We start from the raw sequence: 27,246 nt of genomic DNA on the forward strand, positions 1-27,246 counted from the left end.
TAAATAAATCTTAAAAATAGATGTTGTTTCCTTTAATCCTTGAAGCTTTTCTTTTTAAAAGTTGATTTACAAGAAACCGGAACGGTAAGTTTCACTTTCTGTTTCGTTAATTTTTTTTCCAAGAGTGCGGAATCCGCTAATTCCCCCACTTTAAAGCTGGGCGACGAGGAGGGAAGCAACCAACCCCCCGGCGGGGCTGACCGGGGCAGGGGGCGGGGCGGGCAGGGGGCGGGGCGGGCAGGGGGCGGGGACATCGGCCCCTCCCCCCGCCGGCTCATTAGCGTGTCCCGGGGCCGCTGCCCTGGCCGCCCGGACCCAGCGCGCCGAGCGTCCGCACCCGCCGCCGGTCCCCCCGCCAGCAGGTAGGGAGCGTCCGTCCCTCGAGCGGTGCCTCTGGCCACCTCGGGTGGCCCTTTAAAAAGCAGCTGGTCTGAAGACCTTCTCTTTGGGATGGAGAGAAGAGAAGGGCCAGGGAAAGCGCGATGGTTTCACGCGGCGGTGGAGCCCGTACCTGCTGGGGCTAATATGGACAGCTGAGGCGTTTGACCCTTCTTGGGGGGCGGGGGGATTCGGTTTCGCTTACTATCAGTTTAGTCGGTATATGTTTCCGCGCGTTCATGAATATGGTGCTGAGGTATGTAGCTGGGTCTAGAGGGAAATTCCTAGGCTGGAGGTCGAGCACCTGGGTCCTAGTCCCCCCTTAGCTGCTCCCTGGCAGTTTGCTCTGAGTAAATCATCACACCTGCAGCAGCTCCTAAGGCGCCCTCCTGCTGTAAGTAAGAGCCAGGATACCCCAACCCTATATGTATGATAAGCCAAACATGTATTAGAATTGTTTTTCAAAGATTCATAGGGGGAAGGACCAGAAGAAAAATGTATACTTGGAATGCTCGCAGTGGTTGCAAGGTTTCTCGGCCGTGGCACAATTGACCCCTAGGCCTAGATAAATCCCTGCTGCGGTGGCTGTCCTACGCATTGTCGGACGGTTAGCAGCAACATGGCCTTTACCCACTAGAAAGTAGAAATCCTCGCTCCCACCCCACTGCATTTTGAGAACCCAAACTATTTCTGGGCGTTAGCAAATGTTTCCTGGGTTAAAGTAATGGAATAGTGGGTGATTTTCCCCTCCTTTTCTCATTTTCTATATTGTGTTTCTATTATTTAAATAATGAAGAAAGACATAAAAATAAACAAATATCATTCTACCTCAACTCTGATGTGTGAGTTTCTAGGGTTCTTTCCATTCTACCACTCTGTCTCCCAAACGTTCTGCAGCTTAGAAGGTGAAATGGTTCACTAAATTTGTTTATTTTTTTTCTACTAAGAGGAAAACGTATCTATTTATTTGAAAATGTGGACACAGAAAAACAACAAAGAAATCATTAACAATCTCCTTTCCCTTTTTTTCTTTTTCTCCCATCCTTTCTTCCTTTTAAAAATTATTTTAAAAATGGGGCATCTGGGTGGCTCTGTCAGTTTAGCATCAGACTCTTGGTTTAGGCTCAGGTCACGATCTCAGGGTCGTGGGGTCGAGCTTCTTTTGGGGCTCCTCGCTCAGCATGGAGGCTGCTTGGGATCTTCTCTCCATCTCCCTCTGCCTCTCTCCCTGCTATCTCTCTCATAAATAAATAAATCTTTAAAAAAGTATAAAAAAGTGAAAACCTGCCTATCATCCCTCTGATTTCACTCCTGGAGATAATCACTATCAGCATGTTGGTATGGATTTTTCTGGACATTTCCTATGTCTAAACACACAGATGTTTCTTCCTTTGTTTTTAAACTAAAGTAGATTTCTACATGTACAACTCTGCAACTTTCTACATCTTTGCAAAATCAATACAATTCTGTCCTTAGTGGTATTACATTGTAGGACTATAACAACATTTATTTAACTAGTTAGGCTATCTGGAATATTCCCAGTTTGTGGCTAGAATTATCAATGTCATCACTTCACATGTATTGTTTATATATATGTTTTTGTTTTTGTAGGATACATTTCTAGGAGAGGAAGTGAAAGCTCATATATCATATACATTTAAAATTTTAATGGAGATTATCAAATTGCCTTCCAAAAAAGGCTATGTAACTTCACATTCCTACCATTCCTACCTACCCCCCAGTGAGAAAACCCATTTGTTCATATCTTTACAAACACTAAATATTAGGAATCTTTATAATTTTGGTTAAGCTAATAAGTGAAAAATAGTACCTAATGTTTTAAACTTACACTTTTTAAAAAATTGAGATTGAGCATCCTTTCCGATGTGTAGATGTCGTTTGTATTTCTTATTCTCTGAACTGTATGCTAGAACCTTTTGCTCATTTTCTGTTGGGTTGTGTGTGGTGTTCTTATTGATTTTTTAGGAGCTATTTATATATTAGGAGCATAAATCTTCTGTCTTATATGTGTAGCATAGATTAATTGATCATTGGTGAGTTTTTATATGTATACAAGGGGTCAAAGAGACCTTAAGAGGGAAAACTGACTTCTCGAAGTGTGTAAATATATGTATAACACAAGAGGGAAATGTGTTAATAAACAAACTGAGGGTTTTCGGGGGGGTGGGAGGATGGGTTAGCTTGGTGATGTGTATCAAAGAGGGCACGTACTGCATGGAGCACTGGGTGTTATATGCAAACAATGAATCATGGAACACTACATCAAAAACTAATGATGTGATGTATGGTGATTAACATAACAATAAAATTTTTTTTAAAAAAATAAACAAATTTGCTGAAATGCAGTATAAATCTTTATTTACTCCCCTACTTGAATATAAGGTCCAAAATGAGAGCGATTTTTCTTTCTTGTTCACTGCTGTATTCCTAGTACCTAAAACAGTGCCTGGGACAGAAGAGGTGCTCAATCAATGTTTGCTGAGTTAAAGAATTGGTGGAATTTCAAGCAGAATGACAAAATGAAGAATAGAATCTAGGCAGATACCCCTAAAAGAGTAGCTGTAAGTCATTCACATCTTAGTCTGAATTGGTCAAATTCAACTGTTTCTCCTTCTCACTCCTGCTACTAGTGGAATCAGTTTATTGAGAGAATAGGATTTATAACTTGGAATAAGCCAAGGACAGAAGAGTAGATTTCTGAAGGATGGCACCTGCGAGATAAGGGACATAGCTGGGATGGTGATACGGAAGGCTTGAGTAGTTAAAGATAGGATGAAAATATTCAGAGGCAAGGGTGGAATAAAAGCATTAAAAGGTGGGAGATATGAAGTCAGGTTGTCCTTGCTTTGAAATTTTGCACAGTGCAGGTTTGGATTTCTAGATATGTCCCACTGCAGAAAAAACATGAAATAGTTGAGAGGATTTTAGTGCAATATTTTCTTCTTGGCCTCTTTCGAGTGTTCATTATAAGTTTTTTTTCAGGCCTTGTAATTACATTTAAAGATTCTCATCATAGTAACTTTTTTCCACTTGGTTTTATAGGACTGTGGGTTATAAGTAAGGTATTAAACTTCTAAATTCCATGCTGCATTTCCACACTAACCAATCAGTCATTTTTCTGGTTATCAGAAGACTATTTCATTTAGAACTGCCAAGACCCATGATGCCTGGATGTTCAATTATTGAATAAAGCATTTTTCTTTTTGCACTTTCCATAATTAGGTCACTCGAGAAAGATGAAGATATTTAGCATCTTTGCATTCATGGCCTACTGCCATTTGCTGAAAGGTAAGACACCAGATCCTTTCATTAGGTTCTGTATTTTAAATATTTTAACCATAAGTTAAAAGCTACAATAATTATTTAAGATGGATGTAACTTTTTTTGTAGAGAAAACATTGTTTTTCCTTCTGTATCTCATAAACCCATTTCATTGGACAAAGATATAGGGAATATGGTCAAACTGAAAGAAAGAAAATTAACCCATTATCTACTTGTCCATTACCTGCTATCCATTTCCCAGGGGTAATTACTGAAACTATCTGTAAATTTTTTGAGGAGTTTCCCATCTTCTGAAAATTGGTCATCTTTCTCTTCAGCATTTACGATCACAGTGTCCAAGGACCTGTATGTGGTGGAGTATGGCGGCAATGTGACCATGGAGTGCAAATTCCCGATAGAAAAGCAGTTAAACCTGCTTGCACTAATTGTTTACTGGGAAATGGAGGATAAGAAAATTATTCAGTTTGTGAACGGGAAAGAAGACCTGCAAGTTCAGCACAGCAGCTACAGCCGGAGGGCCCAGCTGCTGAAGGACCAGCTCTTCTTGGGGAAGGCTGCGCTTCAGATCACAGACGTGAAGTTGCAGGATGCCGGGGTTTACTGCTGCTTGATTGGCTACGGCGGTGCTGACTACAAGCGGATTACTTTGAAAGTTCATGGTAAGAGTACATACAGGGGAAGAGGCCCAGTCTTTATGAAAACCATAACCCAGTGCTGAGCACTTTTCCTTCTTGGAAGTCCACCTTGCTCTCCACAGTGGCAATCTGCACATTCATTCATTCATACACCCCTCCAATGAGCATTTTTCAAACACTTCCTCTTTGGTAGTCCCTGGAGATCCAGAGCTGGACATGGTAGGACCATATTCCACAGTATGTTCGGTTCTCCTAAAAATAAATTCCTAGTCTTTACTTTTTTATTCTTATGAAAGTGATACATGTACTTGCAAATCATTCAGACACTATGGAAGGGAATAACATGAATTACAAAAGTGTCCTTCCCCCTTCACTGCCGCCCTCCATGGCATGTCAAGATAGTAGCCACTGTTTGTGTGTCCCTCCAGGAATTTTTTCATTCAACTATAATTTTTTTTAAATTTTATTAAGTCTGCCATCATTTTCCTGCTTTTATACCTCTCTATGTCAAATCCAAATTAATATAGTAAAAACAAACCCCACTGTGAGGTTCACATTCAAAAAGTCTTGAAGTCAATCTATAAAGGCAAAAAATAATATCAAACATAAAGGAAACTTCTTTAGAGACAGTATAAGCTGTGCTCACTGGGCATATATTCATCTTGAAAATCTACACTGCTGTCATCTTGGAGTGTTGTAGAGGAACTGTGAGTATCAAATTCCCAGGTACTGACCCACAAATATGTCATCAGGTCACCTGCGTTCAAAGTTTTGTGTTGCTACTAGATAAGAAAAGGAAAACACCTTAGCTGACCCCCTCTACTTTCACTGTTAAGACTCATAGAATTGAGAGATGAAAGGATCCTAAGTAAGAGCAGCTAATCCAAACTCCTGAAGAACAGAAATCCCCCTAAGGGATCTTCTGCTCACATACTTTCCACAGTGACACCCGGTCACTTGGACCTCCCTTCCATAGCCTTTTGAAATTATTTTCTGAAACTGAGCTGATATCTACCCTCTCTAGTCATAGTTTTGAGATTATCTGCCTGCTTATTTTGTTTACATGATGACCTTTGAATTTGTGATCAGAATCCAGTCATCACTCCTTGTTCTTTCCATTCTGGCTTAACTACCTTCAATCTGAAGATCAATATTACAAGTAGAAGAAGTTTACATTTATCATAAAGGGTTAAAGGATCATTGTAAACTCAGTCAAAATTACAGAGCAACTGGGAGAAATGCATCTCTTTTAATGGCACATTACTGGGTTTCTGATTCTGGATCAATTAATGCTACTGTGGTCAAGAAGATGTCACTTGTATTGGGAAGTAGACTTAATTTTCATTATATTTTGCCATATACTTCTCCACAACAGTGATATTTATGAAAGCAAGCTGGTGGAATCCCAGTTTGGGATTTTCAACTTTTCTCCAGCCCATCAGCAAATATCAGGCACTGACTGTGTTTCATGACCTTAAAGAAATCATCAACACTTAGCTCCATGAATGACTAGCATTGCTGGATCTGGGCTGGGGAGGAAGAACATAAGCCTGGCAGTCAGGTGAAAGGAAGTATAGAGTGTAGGTTTCTGCTTCCAGAAGTGAGGGTCTCTCATCAGCCTTTAGGGAGTATGCGAAGAGTAGGACAGCTGTCCTGTAACAAGGAGGGGTGTTCTTTCAGGTCCTCTGGGCTCTGTAATGTCCACTGTTGATCTGTGATGTCCTTTGTTATGGCTCAACACAGTAGGAAACATTTTGGCACTGAAGGTTTTTCCAAGAAGGGGTTCCTGATAGAGCAAAGCGGATGACCAGCCAGATTTGAGGATCTGATTTGTTTTGACCATTTCGTTTTATATTATAAATTACTAAATTGGCATCCTAGTCCCAGTCCATTTTGTGGTCATTTGCACACAGTGGTCTTGGGTGTTGAGTTGAGCTACCCCGAGAGCAAGCCAGCCACCAGGCTTCACTTGCATTGAGGCAGTGTCACCAATGGAAATAGTCCTCTTGCATGAGCTTCACAACTCAAGGAAGTACAATTCCTGAGTCACCGCTCTATGCAAATGATTTCACAGTAACACTTCTCTTCCCATCACGGCAAACGTGGCAGCACAGCTTCCCCACAGGGAGTTTACTCACCATGGGATTTTATAGGTGAAGCATTTCAAAACTGAAATGTGTTAAGAGTTTAGTTTTGGATTAACTCAATTATTATTATCACTGTGGGTATTATTGCACCTTTTGTGTTTATCAGTTTAAATATCATACTCTCAGGCATCTGACTTCCAATTGAGAATGCTATTTTTCCTTAATCATCAAACATAATAGTGAGGAAAATGAAATACCCATTTATACTTTAAAGACCTTAGATGGAATTAGGCAACTGAAAGAACAAAGTATTGCATAGCTATCCTGATAAAGCTAATTTGTTCATATGAACCCAGGATTAACTGCCATCATTCCCCACCAACACCATCTCTCCCTGATTCACCAGCCAGCCTTTAGACTTTTTTCTATAGTGTTCTTCCCCATCTAATGTATCATGTAACCTATTCCTCCCCATCTAACACATATAAGTGCACCTGTTTTATTATCGCTCTCCTCTTTCTTGAATATGTACTCCACAACGGCAGAGATTTTGGTCTGTTTTATTCACTGCTCTATCCCTAGGACTTGGCATTCAGGAGGAGTTTGACAAGAGCACACAAAAAATATTTGTTGAATGAATGAATGAAATAGTTCCTCAAATAGGATAGGGGAAAATTTTTGAAACATGAACAGGTTTGAATATGTGAAAACTTATTTCAAAGTCTGTTCATGAGGAATTGCCAGTACTTTCTGAAGACTATTACATGAGTACACTTCAGTGTTGGTAGTAAGAAGAGGAGGAGGGGCAGCTCTAGTAGTAATCATAGTAGTAATTAACACTTATGTAGTACTTATTATGTGCCAGGCCCTGTCCTAAGCATTTTGCCTATACTAACTCACTTAATCCTCAGTGACTCTATGGGGTAGGGGCTTCATTATCTCCAAGATGTATGTTTTCACATTTTACTATCTCTGTATCTAAGTGTGTCTTTCAATAGATGGCATCTTAGATTCAATGATGTGTGTGGTGTTATTCTCATTTTATGAAGGATTAAATTGAGGCCCAAAGAAATTAAGTAATTTACCCAAGTTCACTCAGCCATTAAGTGGTAAAGCCAGGTTCTGAACCCAGGTAATCTAGTTCTGAAGTCTGTGCCCATAACAACCAGGTTTTACTCCCAGTATTTATACCTCCAGAGTGTGTATGAAGTTGTATATTGACTTCAAAACTACAGTGAGCTTTTCTTGGTCTTGATGTGACCATTGGATTAGCACATGTGTACTCTACATCTAGTAAACCGGGAGTCTGCAAATGTTTTTGATAACCTGCTCCATCAGTAAAGCATGTTAGCTAATACGTGTGTATTTGTGTATGTGTATAGTTACAAAGGATATACTTGTGCTAATGTAAAGGATATAGCATAAGAAATTGACATTTTTAAAAGGTAAAAGAAGTTGAACATGACTAACTTCATATGGTTCAACCTAATGCATTGTACATTCTATAAATGTATAAAGATAGAAATAAAAATTTAATCGTATTTTAATGCCTTGCTAATTATGATGATTCACTATCAGTAGCTAATACTTCAAGGTGAAATTCATTGTTAACAAAGGTGGATGGTCTTGACAATCTTGAGTTTTTGGTTTGGTTTTTGTCTTTAGTTTCAGGTGTACAGTATAGGGATTCAGCACTTCACACAACAGCCAGTGCTCCTCATAAGTGCCTTTCTGAATCCCCATCACCTATTCAACCCATCCCTCCCCCCACCTCCCTTCTGGTAACCATCAGTTTGTACTCTATAGTGAAGTCTGTTGCTTCATTTACCTCTCTCTCTCTTTTTTTCCCCATGCTTATTTGTTTTGTTTCTTAAATTCCACTGAGTGAAATCATATGGTTTTTGTCTTTCTTTGACTATTTCAATTAGTATTGTACTCTATAGCTCCATCCACATCTTTGCAAATAAAAAAGATTTCATTCTTTTTTATGACTGAGTAATATTTCCAGTGTATGTGTGTCTCTTTGTGTGTGTGTTTATATGCACATACATACCACATTTTCTTTATCCATTCATCAGTCAACAGACAAATGGGCTGTTTCCATAATTTGGCTATTGTAAGAAAACAGTATGGAGGTTCCTCAAAAAGTTAAAATAGAACTACCCTGTGATCCAGCAATTGCCCTACTAGGCATTTACCCAAACGATACAAAAATACTAATTCAAAGGGATACATGCACCGCAGTGTTTATAGCAGCATTATCTACAATCTGGAGGGTTTTTAAACCAATACCTTATCAGGTCCAACTAGGTACTTATTGTTTTAACTTCATAAAGTGGTGGTAAAAATTGTCCCTCCTGCCACTTCCTTGTGGTTTGTGCTTGAAGTATTAGTATTACATCCTCAGTTTCGTTGTGGGAAAATTTTTAATCAGTTCATTTTGTAAGCAGGTGAGTCTAGTTAAAATTAAATAAGAGAATCTGGAAATCTGTAATAAGCCCAAAGGAGTCACTATTCTCCCTTTGGTGTTATAAAACTTCCCTCTTCCCCTAAGACCCTCATGTGGCATACGAAGTGAGGCCCAGCGTCAATTCGTAAAGTTTATTAAGCTTAGATTATTTCTTAATTATTATGATAAAAATATATAAGTGGAAGCTCTAATGTTTTCTTCCAATATCCCAACACATGTGCTCTACTTTAGAGACTAGAACAGTGGATATCTAATCAATGAGTAGAACTATTCCACTCGTTTCTTGGGCCCTGAGAAGTATACCACATTTATACATACGCTTAGGCATGAAGCAACGTTCTCCTTTATTATTCTGTTAAAATTATAAGAGTAAAAAAGCGAACATTTTACCTTTAATACTTTACCATTATCTGTGATTTTAGTCTTGAAAACTAAATTGCCCAGAAATCAAGCTCTGTGCTATGTGAACCAGACCCTGTTATGGTAATACTATTTCAGGAAGTATAATCGGTGGATTTATTTTTTTAAAGGATTCTTAAATATAACAGATACAAGGTTGAGGACTCAAGTACTCATGAGAATCATTATGTGTTTTGAAATTGTAATTATGTTGATTTCCAGTGTTTCTATTGGTGGTTTCATTGATTTAAGAGCACAAAAATATCACATAGTTATTTCAGTCTTGTTTGATTCTTAGTGTTTTGTATTAAATCTCTGTGAATATATCTTGTCACAAAGCCATTGTTATACGTTTTGTAAAGGAATGGAGAGTCAGGGCTCTGGGTGGATCACTGGTGGTTACACTAAAGTAGTAGGAGTAAAATAAAGATTATACCAATAGAATAATGACACGTTACCATGCTTGTCATGAATAAACATTAATAAAGATCTTAGGGGATGTAAATGCATTAAATAATCTACTAAAATAGTACACATGGTATCTTAATCTTAAAAGGGTCCCAAACCAATGAGCTAAATTTTAATCGATGATCTAAAATTTAAACTAACTTTCTTGAGTATAATAATTATTTAAATGATTTATTCAAATAGCCAGCATAAAAAGTTCAAAAAATAAGTATCATAATGTGGTATTCTGGATGAGATCCTAGAATAGAAAAAGGACATTAGGGAAAAAAGTGAAATGGAATGAAATGTGAAGTTTAGCTAATAGTAATGTACTAACATTGGTTCCTTAGTTATGACAAATGCACCATGGTAATATAAGATGTTAACAGTAGGAGGGAACTGGGTGATAGGTATGTGGGGACTTTCTACTATGTTTGCCATTTTTCTGTAAATCTAAAGCTATTTTGAGGTAAAAAATAAATTTAAACTTTAAAAAGTATTATCCAGGAGCACATACCAGTTTTTATAATGATACTATATTCTTTTCATACTTAATTTCTGATCATTGACTTACAGTTGGAAAAGTGAATGCCACATGAAAATCAGATTTTCTGTTTATTAAATAAAGTCTAAGAAAACCATGCTGGCCAGCTGGAGAGGGTCATGTTATGAAGGCAGCATTACAACAACAAAAAGAAAATATCCAGGAGTAAATTTAAGAAGAAATGGGTTGGCCCTATGCAAAAACTATAAAGCATTATGAGAAAGATACAAAGACTTGATTAAATGGACAGACATATTTTATATTTGGATAGAAAGACTATTGGTTTAAAGATGACAATTCTCTTTAATCTGTGCATTTACTTGGAGCCCAATAAAAATAGCAATATGATTTTAGGTAGCTGTTCCTTTGAGCTCAAACGTAGCCCAACTATGAACGGGCGAGTTGAAGCAGAGCTAACAGGGGTTCCTCACTGCTGAGACATCTGAACATCAAACTTATTTCTCTGAGAACCCACCTGAATTGATACTTTTCCTAATGTAGACAACACCAAGCCACATATCTAGTTTTGTCCTAAGTGAAAGCCCTGACTTCTTTTTGCTCATGACCTAGCCCCATACCGCAAAATCAACCAAAGAATTTCTGTGGATCCTGTCACCTCTGAACATGAACTAATGTGTCAGGCTGAGGGTTTCCCTGAGGCTGAAGTCATCTGGACAAGCAGTGACCATCAAGTCCTGAGTGGCAAAACCACCATCACTAATTCCAACAGGGAGGAGAAGCTTTTCAATGTGACCAGCACACTGAGAATCAACACAACAACTTACGAGATTTTCTACTGCACTTTTCGAAGATCAGGTCCTGAGGGAAACAGAAACAATACTGCTAAGTTGGTCATTCCAGGTAATATTCTGAATGTCTCTATTCAAATGTGCCTACTGCTGTCCTATGGCCTCAGCATGGTGCCTGTTCATTGTAGGCATCCATCATTCATTAAATAAGTGAATGCATATATAACACTCTATTTACAAAATGCTTCCTCCTCTCCATTCATCCAAGTCATATTGCTATTTAATAAACATTCAGCAGATATTTATCGAATAAGCCCTATATGCCAGGCAGCAGGGGCTCATAGAAGAGTAAGACACTGTTCACACTCTCTGGGAAATAGATAAGAAACAGATAAGACAATCCGATCCCATGTAGGAAATGGTCTGAGGAAGACTCAGCTCAGGCAGTGTTTCAGGAATCCAGATCCCAGCACATCAGAGCTGCTCCTCTTTCCAGGGTTTCTGTGGTAACAAGCAAATGGATCATACCCCATCTGTCCACCCCACCCCCAAGATAGTCTATGACATTTCAACACAAGGTGGTCTATCTCCTTAGTGTGTAAGACATAAGGTTGTGGTCCCTGCCTAAGCTCCTCAACTTCTGTGTGCTTCACTTTCCCTAGTTATAACAGTTATAAACTCTCAGGCAAGGTTACCATAGGGGCGAATGAGCTACAGCATATGAAAATGATTTGAGGCTCTTGCCCTTACAGACTCAATTATTTTTTTTCTTACTACCCTATAGGAGTGGGTACGGTGGGATGCATAGTCTGATGAGAGGCTGAGACCTTTAGAGAAAGTGAGGCAGGAGAGCATGATGTTAACATAAACCCAGAGGTGTTCTGAAAAGCACTTCTCAATGCCCCCTCTTCTAGCAGATGTTGCCAGTATAGCTTCAGCTACTTCAGAAAAAACAACTAAGAACTCGGGTGGAAAAGTCAACCAATAGGAAAAGGCAATACAGGATGGTCCCGTGAATGAGAAGAGTACAAAAAAAAAAAAAAAGTCGAGAAACTTTAAGAGATGCGCTTACTGGGTTATGAGTCACTTCGGTAGCTAGGGCTGCGTTCATGGGTTCTTGCCATTTAAAAGTTGCTTTATGACAACTTATCTATGGGAAGACTTAGGGTTATTCACCTAACTGCTTGGGGTCTCTTTCCTCATCTATCACCTCAGATTTTTTTTAACATCTTGCATGTCTAAACTGAACTTATTTTGAGATTGAAATAAAATAGATACAAACAGGCTTTGTAAACTGTAAGCTACTAGAGGAAGGCTGACCACTGTTGTGGCTTTAAAGCTTGAACGATGTCGTCAGGGATCATGACCAATGGAGGGAGGAGGGACTTAGCAGTCTCTGAGCATCGTGTGCTAGGGGACCCCTTTTCTTCCTTCATGGAACCACAGACAGATTGGTGAGAAGTATCCAGAATTAGATGTCCCGAGATGTTCAAACTGAGAAAGAAAAGATAGCAAGCAATGGCCCTGAATCGTGGCCACATACATGAGGAGGTGGAAGCTCTTGGGCAGTGCCAGTTGGCCTTCCTGTCCCATCTTTACCATGTACAACAGGCTGCTAGCTTCTAGATTAAAGAATGCAAGGGAGGTCACCGAGCCTCCCATTTAGTACTGAGCGGCAACTACCTGTGTGTGTGTGATAAGCACTTCATAAACATTGGCCTCCCAATAAATTTATTATCATTTCCATTTTGTAGGCAGGTGAAAGGATTTGCCTGAGATCTCAAAGCTAGTGAGTGGCAGCAGAATGAAACCCCAACCCATCTGTCCAAAGCCTGGGCTGCTTCCACTTTTCTGGGCTGCTCCGTTTTCCTGCCAGCATCCCACCATTCCAGCCACTCACTGTAACCCAAAGCTAACCGAAATTCAACTTCAAGGATGATTATTCTCTTGACCCCTTCCCATCAAAATTTCATCTTTAGTTTCTTTTTGTTTTCTTTTGTTTTTCAGAACCCCCTCCAGTTCCACCAAATGAGAGGACTCACTTCGTGGTTCTGGGAGCTGTCCTGGTGTTTCTTGCTGTAACTCTGGCAGTCATCTGTCTCAAGAGAAATGGTATCTCCTTTATTGCAGTGGTCTCCACTGGGCATATGGGGCAATGTACAGGGCTGCTCCTGTTCTCACGGCGGCACTTATAGGCAGCGCCAGGGGTGCTCAGCCTTCTGTAATGTGTCCCAGGTAGCAGGGAACTCTCCTCCCCAGAATGCTGGTGGCACAATCAGGAAACACGGGTTTATAAAATGCTGCCTTCCTATTAGCATTCTCTTCCGTTTATGCAAAGTGGGCTTCAGCTACACTGCCATGTGAAACTGTGTCTCATCTCTTACTCCAGTCATACTCGTTTCATTGTCCTGCAGCATAGCTTGCCTTGGAAGGTGGCAGTGAACACTTGTGGGAGCATTTCCAAGGGGGTGACAGTTGGATCATAGCTGCAGGGAAACCTGATTGGCCTTTGCAAGGTGGCACAAAGACATTCCACTATTCAATAGCAATGACAGTGAAGCTGAGCAGGATTGCTGGGTGAAGATCATGTGTGTGGGGTGAGAGGTGCGAGAATGGGTATGTACAGAGGGTGAAGAAGACCAAACTTCGTACAGTTTCTTTCCATCATGCAAATAACCACAGACTTAGAGTAAGGGACAAAAAGCTAAAATGCCTGTCGGCTTCAGTTGAATTTGAGTCTTGCATTAGTTGCACTGTTATATTGAGCTGGTTTCCGGGCACCCTGAGGAATAAAAATAGTTTTTGTCTGTAGAGCAGTGATGCTTTTACCATAGAGTATTTTACAAGATTTCTGTCAGAGGGTGCTATATAGTTTTCAAAGCAATTTGCATGTGTTTATTTCTCTTTTTGCCCATGGGAACAATTAAAACACAGGAAAATGCATCTATTCAAATAATTTCCTCCCATTTTAAGATGATTCAAAGTAGACATTTCCCCAGTACTTTGAGAAGTATACCAGGGGATCCAGTGATGATCTGTATGTAGAGTTATCTGAGGTCAAATAGGGAAGTGGAAGATGGAAGGGAATTCCAATGGTGGTTGAAAAATTCCCCACAGCCCCTTAAAAGGATGGGTGGATCTGGGAAAGTGGTGTAATTGAGTAGAGGTCAGCTATTTCTAAAGAATAGGTATTTAACAGAACTGAGACAATTAGCCAGAATAGAAAGCTCAAGGTCCAATGATAATGATGATCCTGAGATGGAGTTGATTTGTCCAAGGAGGTAACTCTTGCCAACTTGCATTTTGAATATTTCCCATGAAAAGTAATTAGTCATCATTAGGAGTGGCTAGAAAACTGATGTATAATAAAGTGCCTCAGTATATGGTCTATCTTTGAGGGAAGGATGGAGAAAAGACCATGCGACTCTTGATCTTGGGGTCGTGACTTCGAGCCCTACGTTGGGTGTAGAGATTACTAAAAAAATAGATAAACTTAAAAAATAAAATAAAATCTAGGAGCAAAAGCATATGCCCTAAATTGTTGAATTGACCTCAGGGCTTGGAACCCATGGAATAAATTCAGAAGTCTACCAGATTTCCTAGGGGATTAAAAATGTTTCATAGGAACTTGGAATTTAAACTTGAGTCACTATGTGGGATGTAGAGTTGTATTACATGGGAATAAAAATGACCTTTTTTTCCTCAAGGGAAAATGATGGATGTGGAAGAATGTGGCATCCGAGATAGGAACTCAAAGAAACAAGATGGTAAGAATATTAGCAGGGGTTAGGAAGTTGAAAGAAAAAGAAACAAAAAGTTAAAGTAATAACAAGGAGAAAGCTATCAGCCATAATCTCTCCTCACTTTAAAGAATGCTGGCTATTGGAGCTACTGACCCCTCTTTGCCTCACAATTCTAATATAAGAACTCTCCCTGTAGTCCAAGGAGATTTAGAGATGGCCCTGGAGTGTAGAGTGGTGAGCATCTTTGGGGATGGAGCAGGAGGCATCTTCTCTCTGCTAGATTTATAGCTCTGCATCCTAACACCTCCCTGCAAAAGGGGACCAAGTTGACTTATGTGGGTGAGTAACAGAGAGAGAGAGAGAGAGAAAGAGAGTTAAAACTTGAGTAGTAGGCACTATGTTAACTGCTTCATATGCAGTGCCTCGTTTAATCTCCCCCCAACAAAATCAAAGAGAGAAATACTAGGATATTTCCCATCTTACAGTAGAAAACACCAGAGAGTCAAGAAAATATATCAAATTGCCCAAGGACTCATACCTGACAGAAATCAGGCTTTGGAGTCCACTAGCCTGACCATAAAACTTTACTCTTAACTTATCCACTTAAATTCATTTCACCAAAAATGTCTCCATTTATAAAAGGTCAGAAAGACCTTACCAACCTGATTGAACTAAGAATAAAGTTATATTAAGATTTCTAATTCTTTTTAATACAGTTAGAAACCAAACTTCACAACAAGCCCTAATTTAAAGTAATCTAAGTAGTTTGGATGAGCTCAGGCAGGTTTCATTATGTGGTCAATTCCATTCAACTGTTTTATAAAACTAAATAGTGAATGTTGTTTGGAGTATCCTAGGGTGACCAACCATCTCTCTTGATTTGCCCATAATCAAGGGGTTTTTCAGGACATGGGACTCTTGGTTTTAAACCAGAACAAACCCGGGCAAACCAGATGGTTGGTTACACTTTATTATATAAAGATAATTGGACATAAATATAATCTGCGTCTCTCTCATTGCAAATATATTCTATCATCTAGCAAATATGAGTTATGTTTGTCATTATTATTCTCCAGATATACAATTTGAAGAGACATAAACCAGCATTGAAACTCCTGATCTTAAAGCAGGGATTCTCAGCCTGTGGTTTGAGTTTGGCAGAGCTATGCATGACCAGAGCAGTGCAGTGGGCCAGGCGAGCTGCAGATGCTCTAGGACTTACCAGATCCAATCACTCAACAGCGGAAGCTGGGAGAGAAGAGGAGGAGAACAAAGCAAGAAGGAGCAGAGCGGGTAGCCTGAAAGGAGACCTTGGTACTTCAAAATGACTGGGAGACTCATGGGTGCCTACGGGAGAGAGGAGGGACGCTTCTGAAAGATGAGCCCCCACACAAATCGTCCATCGCTCATCCTAGGAAAACAAGTTGAGATTCCCTGATTTAATGGTCAGTTCCTGCAGAAGTGCCCTTTGCCTTCACTCAACGTCTCTGTCGTCTGTATGACTGAGAGTCCCAGTGTTGCAACAGTATTTAAGTATGTTATTTCTATTTATTTTGAGTCTTTGGAGTCTTGTCACGTGAGTGTGGTTGTGAATGATTTCTTTTGAAGATATATTGTAGAAGAAGTTAAAATGTTGTCACAAAACTGAACTTACTGCTTAGTGAATTGTGCATGTTCAGTAAAATGTGTAGTAGTTATAAGGTGCGTGGTATCCTCCACAGCCACCAGGACGTAAGAAGCGTAGAGAACAGGCCCGTGGTTTGTATAGGATATTACCTTGTTTAACCCACCAGTACTTTGGTTGCCTCGAATAATCTTATTCTCGGACCCTAAGGTAAGATATGTTACTGCAGTATCTGTTCCATTTTAAGTATCAGTGTTAACAACGATGTGATATCCTACACACAGAATCTCACTTAATGCCTAGGCTAGCAGTGTTGTGGTAAGCACTCTTTTCAAACCCGTTTCACAGCTGAGGGAGCAAGAGAGCTAAAGTAACTGGCCTGAGTCCGTAAGTAGCAGACCTCAGATTTCCACAGCTGTCACCCACAGTCCTTTTAGAATAAAGTCTAGAGCTGTGTTTTGCTTTAGGAAATTCATTCAGAAAACATTTAGGAAGCACCCATGTGCCGGGCAGTGATTGAGCAAGACAAAGAACCTCTCTTCTAGGAGCTCATAGTATCATGGGGAGATTGATAAGGAAATTCATTATTACAGTTTAATGCAGTGTCATAGCATAAGGTATTGGAGGAGAATGACGACATGAAGAGGAGAGTCTAGAAAGGCTGCCAAAGGGAGGGCATGCCCTGGACAGCCCGTCAGTGTGTTCCCTGGAAGGTGAAAGTACATTTTTTTTTTTTTTAAGATTTTATTTATTTGACAGAGACACAGTGAGAGAGGGAACACAAGCAGGGGGAGTGGGAGAGGGAGAAGCAGGCTTCCCACCGAGCAGGGAGCCCGATGCGGGGCCCGATCCCAGAACCCTGGGATCATGACCTGAGCCGAAGGCAGACGCTTAACGACTGAGCCACCCAGGCGCCCCTGAAAATACATTTTAATCAAAGTGATTTTAGTTTATGGGGGTAAGTCGGTATTTTTAAAAATTGTGGAAAATAACTCTTGAGTTCCTTTTCTATCATTATATTTATGTCTGATTTATTTGCCTTTGCCATGCAATCTGATGCTTATGTATATGGTGTTGGTATTGTTCAGCAGTTCTCTCTTTTTTTATTTAAGTGCTGCTAAAGTTTGAATTCAAAGCTTTCCATGATTCAAAATTCAGAAGGTCCGAGAGGAGACATTAAAAAGTCCCCATTCCATCCTCCTAGCCATTGGATTTCCTTTCCAGAAGCAGCCACTCTTGTCTTTTGTTTTTGTAGTCTTCTAAAGATAGTCTATGAATATATGTAGATATATATATATAAAGTATATTTTTTATTCACATAAGTGGTAACACACTATTCGCCTGCTGTGCACTTTGCTATTTTTATTTAATGTATTATATCTTATGGGACCATTGGAACAAATGTGAAGTTCCCAGGGGCCAGGCCCTGTGCCTTGTTTATTTCTAGATCAGCATTTCCATAGCCTGTTAGTATCTTTTATAAGACTTAGTACATGCTAAATATGTACTTCATCGACATTTGGACAACCAGCATTTGTTGACTGATTGCTCTATGACTGAGTTTGGATTTGGTTTATTTTGCATTTCCCAAAGTGAGACCGTTGGGTTCTCCAGGGTACACTGGGTCAGCCTACTCCTAAAGGATGACTTTATTACTAATTCTGCATGATAGAATCATGTCTGGAACTTGTGTTTTTTCCTATCTGTTTTCTCTTGAGTAGAAGAACTAGACTTTGATTTTGCAGGTGTAAAAAGACAGGGGTGGGCTTTTTGTTTTTGTTTTTTTGGAAATTCCAGTAATGTACCTTGACTCTCGCCTCTGCTAGAAAAGGCCATGAGCTGTGCCTGAACCCCTTAGTCTGACCAGTTCTCATCACTACATAGATCTAAGATGTTGCATTTCAAAGGCTTTGAGGTTCCCATGCCTCCCAGCGTATTCCTGCTCTCTTGGCCAAACGTTCACCTGGTTTATCGACAAAGAAAACCTTTGTTTTGCCACATGTCAAGGCTGAAGAACCAGAATCTCCAACAGAACTCTTTCTGTTATCTTTTCGTACATGTTTATCTGTACAGCATCCCTTGTTTGTATGACAATATCCTTTGTGTGACGTATAAGGAGCATTCTGGCTGAGCAGGAACAGTCTATTCACTCCATTCCTAAATGTTAATGCCCTCTTACGGTGTTGGATTTGTAAGGCACTTTATCTCCTTGTCTTGTGTTTCACTCTAAATGACATATGCAGAGAGGATATTTAGTTCTGCATTTTAATTGTCATTGTTTACACCTGCATTAATTTAATAAAATATTATTTATTTTGTTCCTTGGTGCACCAGCATGTCCACTGTCTTGTTTTCTGGGCTTTATAAAACCACACCCAGTTTAATGTCCCAGTGGAAAAAGTACTGGGAATGTCTGCAGCTACCTTCCTAGTTCTTTACTTCATGGTTGCTGTTTATGCAGCATACTCTTAGTTCTGTGCGAATACCAAAAAAATATTTTCGGTAAATACCGGAAAAAGTATTTTCTTCAAAAGAATGTATTGAAAACTTTCCTTCCCTCTTACTCTATAGCTTCTTTTAGGACAACACCAATAAAAAAGTCAAAATCGTGTTGTACAAATTGGAGATCTGAAGGAGGGAGGGTGAGAGAGAAGGAGTGGTCCCCAAGACAGCTCTGAGGAAACAAAGGGACTTTCCTCTGAGAGAGGACTGTTCTCAGATCAGTAAGCATGGATATGCAAGCTAATGCGTATAAAGCTGGATGTATTCCAGTCTTCACATTCTGAAAAGGAAGTGAGATGTCTAGCATGAAGTCAAGAAGAGCATTAAGGCCTGGTCTCGGGTGGGACCATAAAAAGATGTATAGTTTTAAGACAAACATGACAACATTTATCATTCATGGAAGTGTAGGACTCTTAATTGCTGAGTCATCAAGCTCACTTTAAAGAGACTTGTGATCATGTCTCTGAATAAGACACTCAAAAGGTGATGATGACTATTCCTAAGAATATATGTTGGATTCTAGATGTTTTTAAAGAATATCAGTATCTTTGTAGAAAAGATACTTACTGCCTAACTGAAGACATGCTACATATATTCAAGAAGAATTAAGTAATAATTCAAGTGCTAGAGAATATGAGAGTTTAAGGAAAATGTCTCAGGACAGTGAGAAGAGAGGACAGCCAATGTTATAAAGTAGGGGAAGGGGGAAATCCCAGGTGCTAGGAGACTCACCAATGAGGCCAGATTCAGCATGGACCTGGGAGAATGGAGAAGACACCTACCTCTGATGGTGTGTTTTTAGTCCATGCAGGCTGCTATAACAAACTACCACAGAGCAGGTGGCTTATAAACAACAAATTTATTTCTGACCTTTCTGGGGACTGGGAAGTCCAAGATCAAGGTGCCAGCATGGTTGTATTCTGGTCAGGATCCTCCTCCTGGTTTGTAACTGGCACCTTCTAGCTGTGCCCTCCCATGGCGAAAAGGGCAAGGGATCTCTGTGGGGTCTCTTTCCCATTCATGAGAACACTAATCCCATTCATGAGAGTTTCACCCTCATAATGTAAGAACCTTCCAAAGGCCCTATCATCTTAATACCATCATCTTTGGGGGTTAGGATTTCAGGATGTGAATTTGGGGGGGACACAAACATTGAGACCATAGCATGTGAAGAGCAGCTTTTTAAATCATATTTATTGGGATGCCTGGGTGGTTCAGTCAGTTAAGCATCTGCCTTCGGCTCAGGTCATGATCCCAGGGTCCTGGGATCAAGCCCTGCATTAGGCTCTCTGCTCAGCGGGAAGCCTGCTTCTCCCTCTCCCACTCCCCCTGCTTGTGTTCCCTCTCTCGCTGTGTCTCTCTCTGTCAAATAAATAAATAAAATCTTTAAAAAAAAATAAAATAAATCTTTATTATTTATTTATTTATTTATTTATTACAGGATAAATGTAATGATAGAAGAAAATCTGTGATCCCTTACATTTTAGTGAAAATGTAAATTGGTGCATCCTCTGAAAAGAATAATTTGGCGATATCTATCAAAACTATACATGATCCAGGAATTCCACTTACAGAAATTCCCCCTACAGTTACAGTCTCACATGTGAAAAAGGACATATGTGTAAGGATTTTCATTGCAGCTTTGTTTATAATAGCAAAACACTGGAAATAACCCAAATGTCCATCAATAGGGAACTGCTTAAATGAATGGGGCGGCAGAATCCAAACAAGAGAATACTATATTAGACAGCCACATAAACAGATAAGGAACTTCTTTCAGTACTGATATGAAACAGATCTCTGAGATACATTTATTGTTAAATTAAAAAAGAAGGTATAGAAGAGTGCAGTGTGTTCACTTTGCACATTATATTAATGTATACAACGTTTATACTATGGACACTTTGCTAGGTACTTCGTATGTATAAAATGTATACTTAATTTGTATATTATATATATATATATATATATATAGTATATTATATCCTTCCAGATATAAATTTTGCATTTTTTGAAAGGGAAAAAATGTAGATACACATTTGCTTGTACATGCAAAAAATGTATATCTGAAAGGATGCATAAGAAGCTGGTTTTTTTTTTTTTTAAGATTTTATTTATTTATTTGAGAGAAAACATGAGCAGTGGGGAGGAGCAGAGGGAGAAGCAGACTCTCTACTGAGCAGGGAGCTCAATGTGGGACTCAATCCCAGGACCCTGAGATCATGACCTGAGCCGAAGGCTGATACTTAACTGACTGAGCCACCCAGGTGCCCACATAAGAAGCTATTTAGACTGGTAGCTTTTGGAGTGGCATATTGGGTTCCTAGTAGGAGACTTTTACTGGTAGGACCTTTGACTTTTGAATCCTGTGAACATGTTACCTATTCCAAATAAATTATAATTTTTAAAGTCTGAGCACAATTATTTGCCTTACAGGAACTTTCAACTACTTGTAAGGAAATGATAACTCATTAATGTATAAGACCAAATATAAACATCAGAGGTGAGGGAGTTTAAACAACTGAATTCAACCACCACTGGATTTTTAATCTGGACTTGAACCCAACTGGACTGAATTATTTTTTTTCATTTACCTTTTCCCTATTTTTCACTGGTTTCACTCCCAATATAGCCTCAACTATGGGGAAGCATGATCAGTTTATTTATGGACTCTGATTTATGCACTGTGGATTTGGATCCACATGATAATAAATGATACTATTATAAAAAATGAATAGACCAAATCAACTCTTGTTTATGGTGCTATAGATATGAAATATGCTTCCATAGATATGAAATAACGAAAACATTTGGACCTTGGGGAAACTTGCTAGAATGATCCTAACATATGTATCCAGTCTGAGAACGAGTTTTAACCCAAGTGAAGTTTTTGCATAACTGCAAGGTGAAAGTTTTGGCCAGCATTTTTGGGATTATTGGTGACTATCAAAATCCCCCAAACTTAGGCTTCCCCTTTCAGCATCTTGGCTTCTCCATGGGAAGCTTTGGCTATCTGCCCGAAGATCAAGCAGCCCGTCTTTGACAAGACACAAAAGCTGTTTTCACCTCAATGCTCTGCAGCTGTGAAAAATGAAAAAAAAAAAAAAAGAAAGAAAAGAAAAAGGCAAGATCACGGAGAAGTTACTCAAGAGACAACAAAATTTACATAAGTGAAACTGATTAGAAGAACTTTTTTGGCTGTGAGAATTAAAAAGCCACGTCAAGCCTGAATAATGAAAAAAAACCTGCTATCCACAACAACAAATGACTGACAGTAGCCTCTGTCAACCAGTCCTCTTAGCAAGGTTGGAATAAGTTACAAATGCTAACATATATGAGATCAAACAAAATGGTCTCCTTCTAGGACATTGAAGAGGCTCAGGGACTTTAAAACTGGATTAAAATGATTCAGGCATCTAGGAGAAAACTGAAAAACAAGGATAAAAACAACAAACCCTGTTTGTACCCACCACTGTTCTAAAAGTTGCTTCATTCTGGGTGACTATGGAAGGTAAAAAAAAAAAAAAAAATCTAGCTGTACAGAGAAATGTACACATTTTTGGGAAGAGTGAGAGGTTGCTTTAGAGACCTGGAGTCAGACCCAAGTTCCAGTCTTATTAACTCTATGACTTTGGGTATGTAGTTTAACTTCAGTGAACCTGTTTCCTTGGGTAAAGTGGAGTGAGGTCTAAATGAGACTCTGTCTCTAATGTGCTTAGTAGAAGGCAAGGTGAAATCAGTTTGTGTATTGATATTATCAATGCCAAGAAATGATTTATTAAATTAAGGTCCAAGAGCTATGAATCTAACCAGACTGGTATTGTTATGGATGACTTTCAAACCATTTTTTAAATCGAAATTAATTTTCCAGGACACCTGGGTGGCTCAGTCGGTTAAGCATCTGTCCTGGGATTGAACCCCTAGGGCTTCCTGTTCAGTGGGGAGTCTGCTCTCCCTCTCCCTCTCCCTCTGCCCCTCCCCCCACTGGTGCTCTCTTTCTCTCTCTCTCTCTCTCTCTCAAAATCTTTAAAAATAAAAAAATCAAGATTAATTTTGTATTTATTATTAAAATTTTATTTTTTAGTTAAAAAATTTAAAGTTGAAATGTTTAATTTTCCTTCTACAAAGTAAAATAACTGAATTAAAGTTGTGCTGGGTTGAAGGTCTAAGTTGGTCATCTTAATAATTTTGGAATTTTTCATTATGTTAAAATTAACTAGAATTTCTTGTCTTTTTCAATTTGCACATTTAAAATTCTGGCACTGATCCCTTTTTGATTCATCTGGGTTTCTCATGTCAGTAAATGCTGAGCTACCATAAAACAGAAATTATTTACATAGGATAATGTAACTTATTTAGGGACCATTTAGAAAATGTTTATTTGGATAGCTGTGTTTTGTTTTGTTTTTAGAGAAAGATGCTTCACACCTTGGTAATTTCAGAACAGACTGTTCTCTAGTGGAGAGCAATTCCTCTTTTTACACCTCAAGTCAAATATTTCTGTCTATTCTTCAGTCAAATTGAAAACAAAAGATAGCAAAACAATGACCCTGTGGTTGGTTTCTCACTAAACAGAACTGAGCACACTGCGAGAACTTGTCCTCTTTATTTGAACAAACATTCATTCAGGGCCTACTGTATCTGCTAGACTTTATGGAGAATGCAGAGAAGACCCCAAGATCCACGCTGTCCTTAAAAACACAAGGACTGGGGGCGCCTGGGTGGCTCAGTTGGTTAGGCGACTGCCTTCGGCTCAGGTCATGATCCTGGAGTCCCGGGATCGAGTCCCGCATCGGGCTCCCTGCTCAGCGGGGAGCCTGCTTCTCCCTCTGACCCTCCCCCTTCTCATGTGCTCTCTCTCATTCTCTCTCTCTCAAATAAATAAATAAAATCTTTAAAACAAAACAAAACAAAACACAAGGACTGAAAATACTATCCTATGGGCGTAGCTCCTCCTCCTCCCAAAATAAAACAAAAGATACAAGTAACAGTGTTAGAAAAGTCACTGAAGCACCAGAAAATAATTAAAGCAGTCTGAACTCAACCTTTTATTTTTTTTATTTTTTAAGATTTTATTTATTTGACAGAGAGAGAAAGCACAAGTAGGCAGAGCGGCAGGCAGAGGCAGAGGGAGAAGCAGGCTCCCGGCTGAGCAGGGAGCCCAATGTGGGGCTCGATCCCAGGACCCTGGGATCATGACCTGAGCCGAAGGCAGCTGCCTAACCCACTGAGCCACCCAGGCGCCCCTGAACTCAACCTTTATACTCTCCACCACTGAAGTCGTATTTTATCAAAGCTTTGCAGTTATTTCATGTGTTGTGGTGCCTCATTGATCCTAACCCAAATGTGATATTTCTGTGGTTTCATCGGTTCTAGTGCCATATCCGAGCACGAGAACATATGAAAGAGATTTAATAAAAGTATTAAGATTTTAAGAAATATTTACTGCATCTTGGGCAGTATTCCCCGTGCTTTGTGTGCATTGATTCAATTGGTCTTCCTAAAAAACTCTGTGAGGAAAGTACTGTTATCACCTCTTCTTGACGGTTGAAGAAATGGAGGAACCAAAAAAGTTTAGATAACTTGACCAAAATCTTGCGTCTAGTAAGCTCTGGCCACAGGATTCAAACACACGTTGGCTTTGGAACCATGCTGTTTAAACTCTGTCCTACGCTACACCTGAGGAATTTATTGAGTCATGTTAATGAAGAGGTTGCAAAGATTGATAGACTATTGGAGCAACATAGTACATCGACACCTACCGCGGCCGGACAATTCCAGAAGCAGTCTGACCTTTGTTTGCCTGCACGTTTTTGTTTTTCCAGGCAACGGGGGCTAATCCGACTAGTGTTGCTGTAGATATTCTAGTATATGTCTTTGATGAATCCTTGAACTTATTTCTGTTCCTGGTAAGTTCCATTGCTGAATCAATCATATATGCATCCATACAAGAGAATTTCTGGGGCACAGTGTGGAAATGTTGGAAAATGTACCAATTTGCATTCCCCGGTCAGTGTATGGGAACTCCAGTTGCTCCACATTCTGGTGGATCTGTAGACGTATCAAATTATGGTTTTAATTAACATTGTCCTGGTGGCTAATGGAGTTGAGCGCCTTTCCATACGTTTATCAGCCTTGTGGCAGTAAACTCATGAAGTGCCTTTTTAAGTGTTTTGTTCACTTTTTATTAGGTTGTCCATCATTGATTTGTAGGAATTCTTATCAGATTCTACATATAAGTCCTTTGTCAGATATATTCTCACACTGTGTTGTCTGTTCTTTCTCTTAATGGGGTCTTTTGATGAACAAAAAGCTGTTAATTTTACATAGTCCTATTTACCAGTTTTTCTCTTTATTTTTTTGTGGGTCCCATTTAAGCAAACTTTGCTTGCTCCAAGGTCATGCAGACCTCTTTCCATATTTTATTCTAAAATGCTTATTTTTCACATTTAGATCTGCAGTCCTTCTGAAATTAATTTGTTTGCTTATCATGTGAGGTAGGGGGTCAAAGTACATTTTTTAAAAATCATATGGATAATCAGTTGTCCCTAAACCAGTTATTGAAAAGATTTCCCTCACTATATTGCTGTGTCATTTTTTATCATAAACCAGTTGACTATCTATATCTGTGTATGTATTTATCTATCCCTGGACTCTTCTGTTATGTTGATCGACTCATTTGTTTTGTTTTTGGAGGTTTTTTTTGGTCTAGAAAATGTTGTTAAAGCAGTATTAATGAGTTTGAAATTTGCCTCTTGGGACTAGGACAACACTTGAGGTTGTGATTTCTCATCTTCTCATCTGCAGTCCTGGCCGTGCTGTGGATGGCACCAAGGCTCCCATCCTGGGGGAATTTACATAATGAAAAGATACTGCGTCTCTTTCTCCTACTGTCTTCCCTTCCCACTTTCACCCCAAATCTTTATTGTCTCTTTCTCTCTGAATGTGTTTGTCTCTTTATAAGTATAAAAGCATACTCACCACTTACTTTTTTATTGGATATCTTCTCTTCCTTGTGCATTATTTTAAAAGCAGATGAATATAGGATTTAATATATTTTTTAAAAATAAGGAAATTAAGTTACACTTATCTATGTATACTTAAATGAATTTTTTTCTACTATGAATTTCTAATTTTAGAAAAATATTTTGCTCTCTCACCCTGAAAAAAATGGGTATTTGAATTCTACAAGGAAGTGATTTTATTCCAATCTGACAATCACTATAAAATGATATATCCTTCCTATATAACTTAAACATCTGTAGTAAAAAATAAATATTGCACATAACTACATTCATGGAATGTTTGTTCACAGCTACAATATTGTAGGATCAAATAAACTTTATCTCATATTCTCATGTTTGGAGTAGAGTCATGTAGCAATATGCAAAGCAAATTCCCTGTTGGGATGTCTGTTGGCCTCATGGGGCAATAACGTGACTAAAACAAAGACAGCGAGCCATGCCCATCATTTCCCCATTTCTATTAATGCATTTTAGGTTCCCAGTCACCAGAACTAAAATACCAGGACCACATTTACTCCTCCCCTTTCCCCATAGCGGAGCTTCAATATTGATCTAATTCCCTTTCACAGATCTCTTGTTCCAACCATGTCTTTTGTGAACTCACTGTTACTCTTGGCCTTTACATCAGGATGTTCATATTGGCTGAAGCAATAGGAAGATCATTATCTTAAATAACAAGAAATATATAGGTAGAATGGCTCTGCCTCTGTTACCTGCAATTCTCTTGGCCCCACTCTACTGGGTGGTTGATTCTATACCCAAGCGTATATCAAGACTAGCTGTGGTATAGTTCCACACCCTGGTCACATGCCCACCCCGAAACCAGTTGTTGGCAGGCATTTACCCAGGAGTCAGGGATGAGATCATCTTTCTCTGGGTCACATGAGGATAGATGCCTTAGCAAAGTCAGGGCCTTGCCACCATGGAAGATGGGGGTTTGAATGACGGCAGACAACCAACAGTGTCTGCTCCGGACCCTAACCACTTCAGTTTGAATAACTGCAGCTTCCTCCTAATCATGCTCCCTGCCTTTTGTTTTTAGTCCCCATTTTCTCAACATGTAGAAGAAAGCCACTATAATTCTCCTTCAACATATTTCTGTCATCCTAGCACTTTCTTAGTACTCTTCTGGTGGCTCCTCGCTGAGTGAAGGATAAAGTCTGAACACCTTGGCCTCCCCTTTAAGATCCCCATAATGAGCCTCCAACCTATCCCTTTATCCTTCCTTCTCCCTACTCCCTTATAACAGGGGTGGGCATTTTTAAATTTTCTGTAAAGGGACAGGTAGTAGATATTTCTGGCTTTGTGGGGCACGTGATCTCTGTTGCAAGTAGTGATCT

General features: G+C 39.4%; 1 protein-coding gene across 2 annotated transcripts; it reads left to right on the plus strand.

The window, feature by feature from the left end:
* The first annotated feature begins 268 nt into the window (after positions 1–268).
* On the plus strand, positions 269–17,163 carry CD274 (CD274 molecule). 2 transcript variants are annotated; one of them, XM_035029158.1, is made up of 7 exons: positions 270–362; positions 3,622–3,687; positions 3,999–4,340; positions 10,834–11,124; positions 13,020–13,124; positions 14,720–14,779; positions 15,832–16,448. In XM_035029158.1, the coding sequence occupies exons 2-7, from the start codon at positions 3,636–3,638 to the stop codon at positions 15,852–15,854; spliced, it is 873 nt and encodes a 290-aa protein (XP_034885049.1). In that variant the 5' UTR covers positions 270–362; positions 3,622–3,635; the 3' UTR covers positions 15,855–16,448. The 2 variants fall into 2 exon arrangements, with proteins under 2 accessions (XP_034885050.1, XP_034885049.1); XM_035029159.1 differs by lacking the exon at positions 10,834–11,124 and having other exon boundaries at positions 269–362; positions 15,832–17,163.
* The last annotated feature ends 10,083 nt before the right edge of the window (positions 17,164–27,246 follow it).

Source organism: Mirounga leonina, unplaced genomic scaffold (assembly GCF_011800145.1).
Source record: "Mirounga leonina isolate KUSES-001 unplaced genomic scaffold, KU_Mleo_1.0 Mir_224, whole genome shotgun sequence".
NCBI classification, from domain to species: domain Eukaryota; kingdom Metazoa; phylum Chordata; class Mammalia; order Carnivora; family Phocidae; genus Mirounga; species Mirounga leonina.

Coding starts and splice junctions, on each gene's coding strand:
- CD274 (XM_035029158.1), top strand. CDS start 3,636: ATGAAGATATTTAGCATCTTTGCATTCATGGCCTACTGCCATTTGCTG. Junction 11,125..13,019: donor TGCTAAGTTGGTCATTCCAG/GTAATATTCTGA, acceptor TTTGTTTTTCAG/AACCCCCTCCAGTTCCACCA. Junction 14,780..15,831: donor GAACTCAAAGAAACAAGATG/GTAAGAATATTA, acceptor ATTATTCTCCAG/ATATACAATTTGAAGAGACA.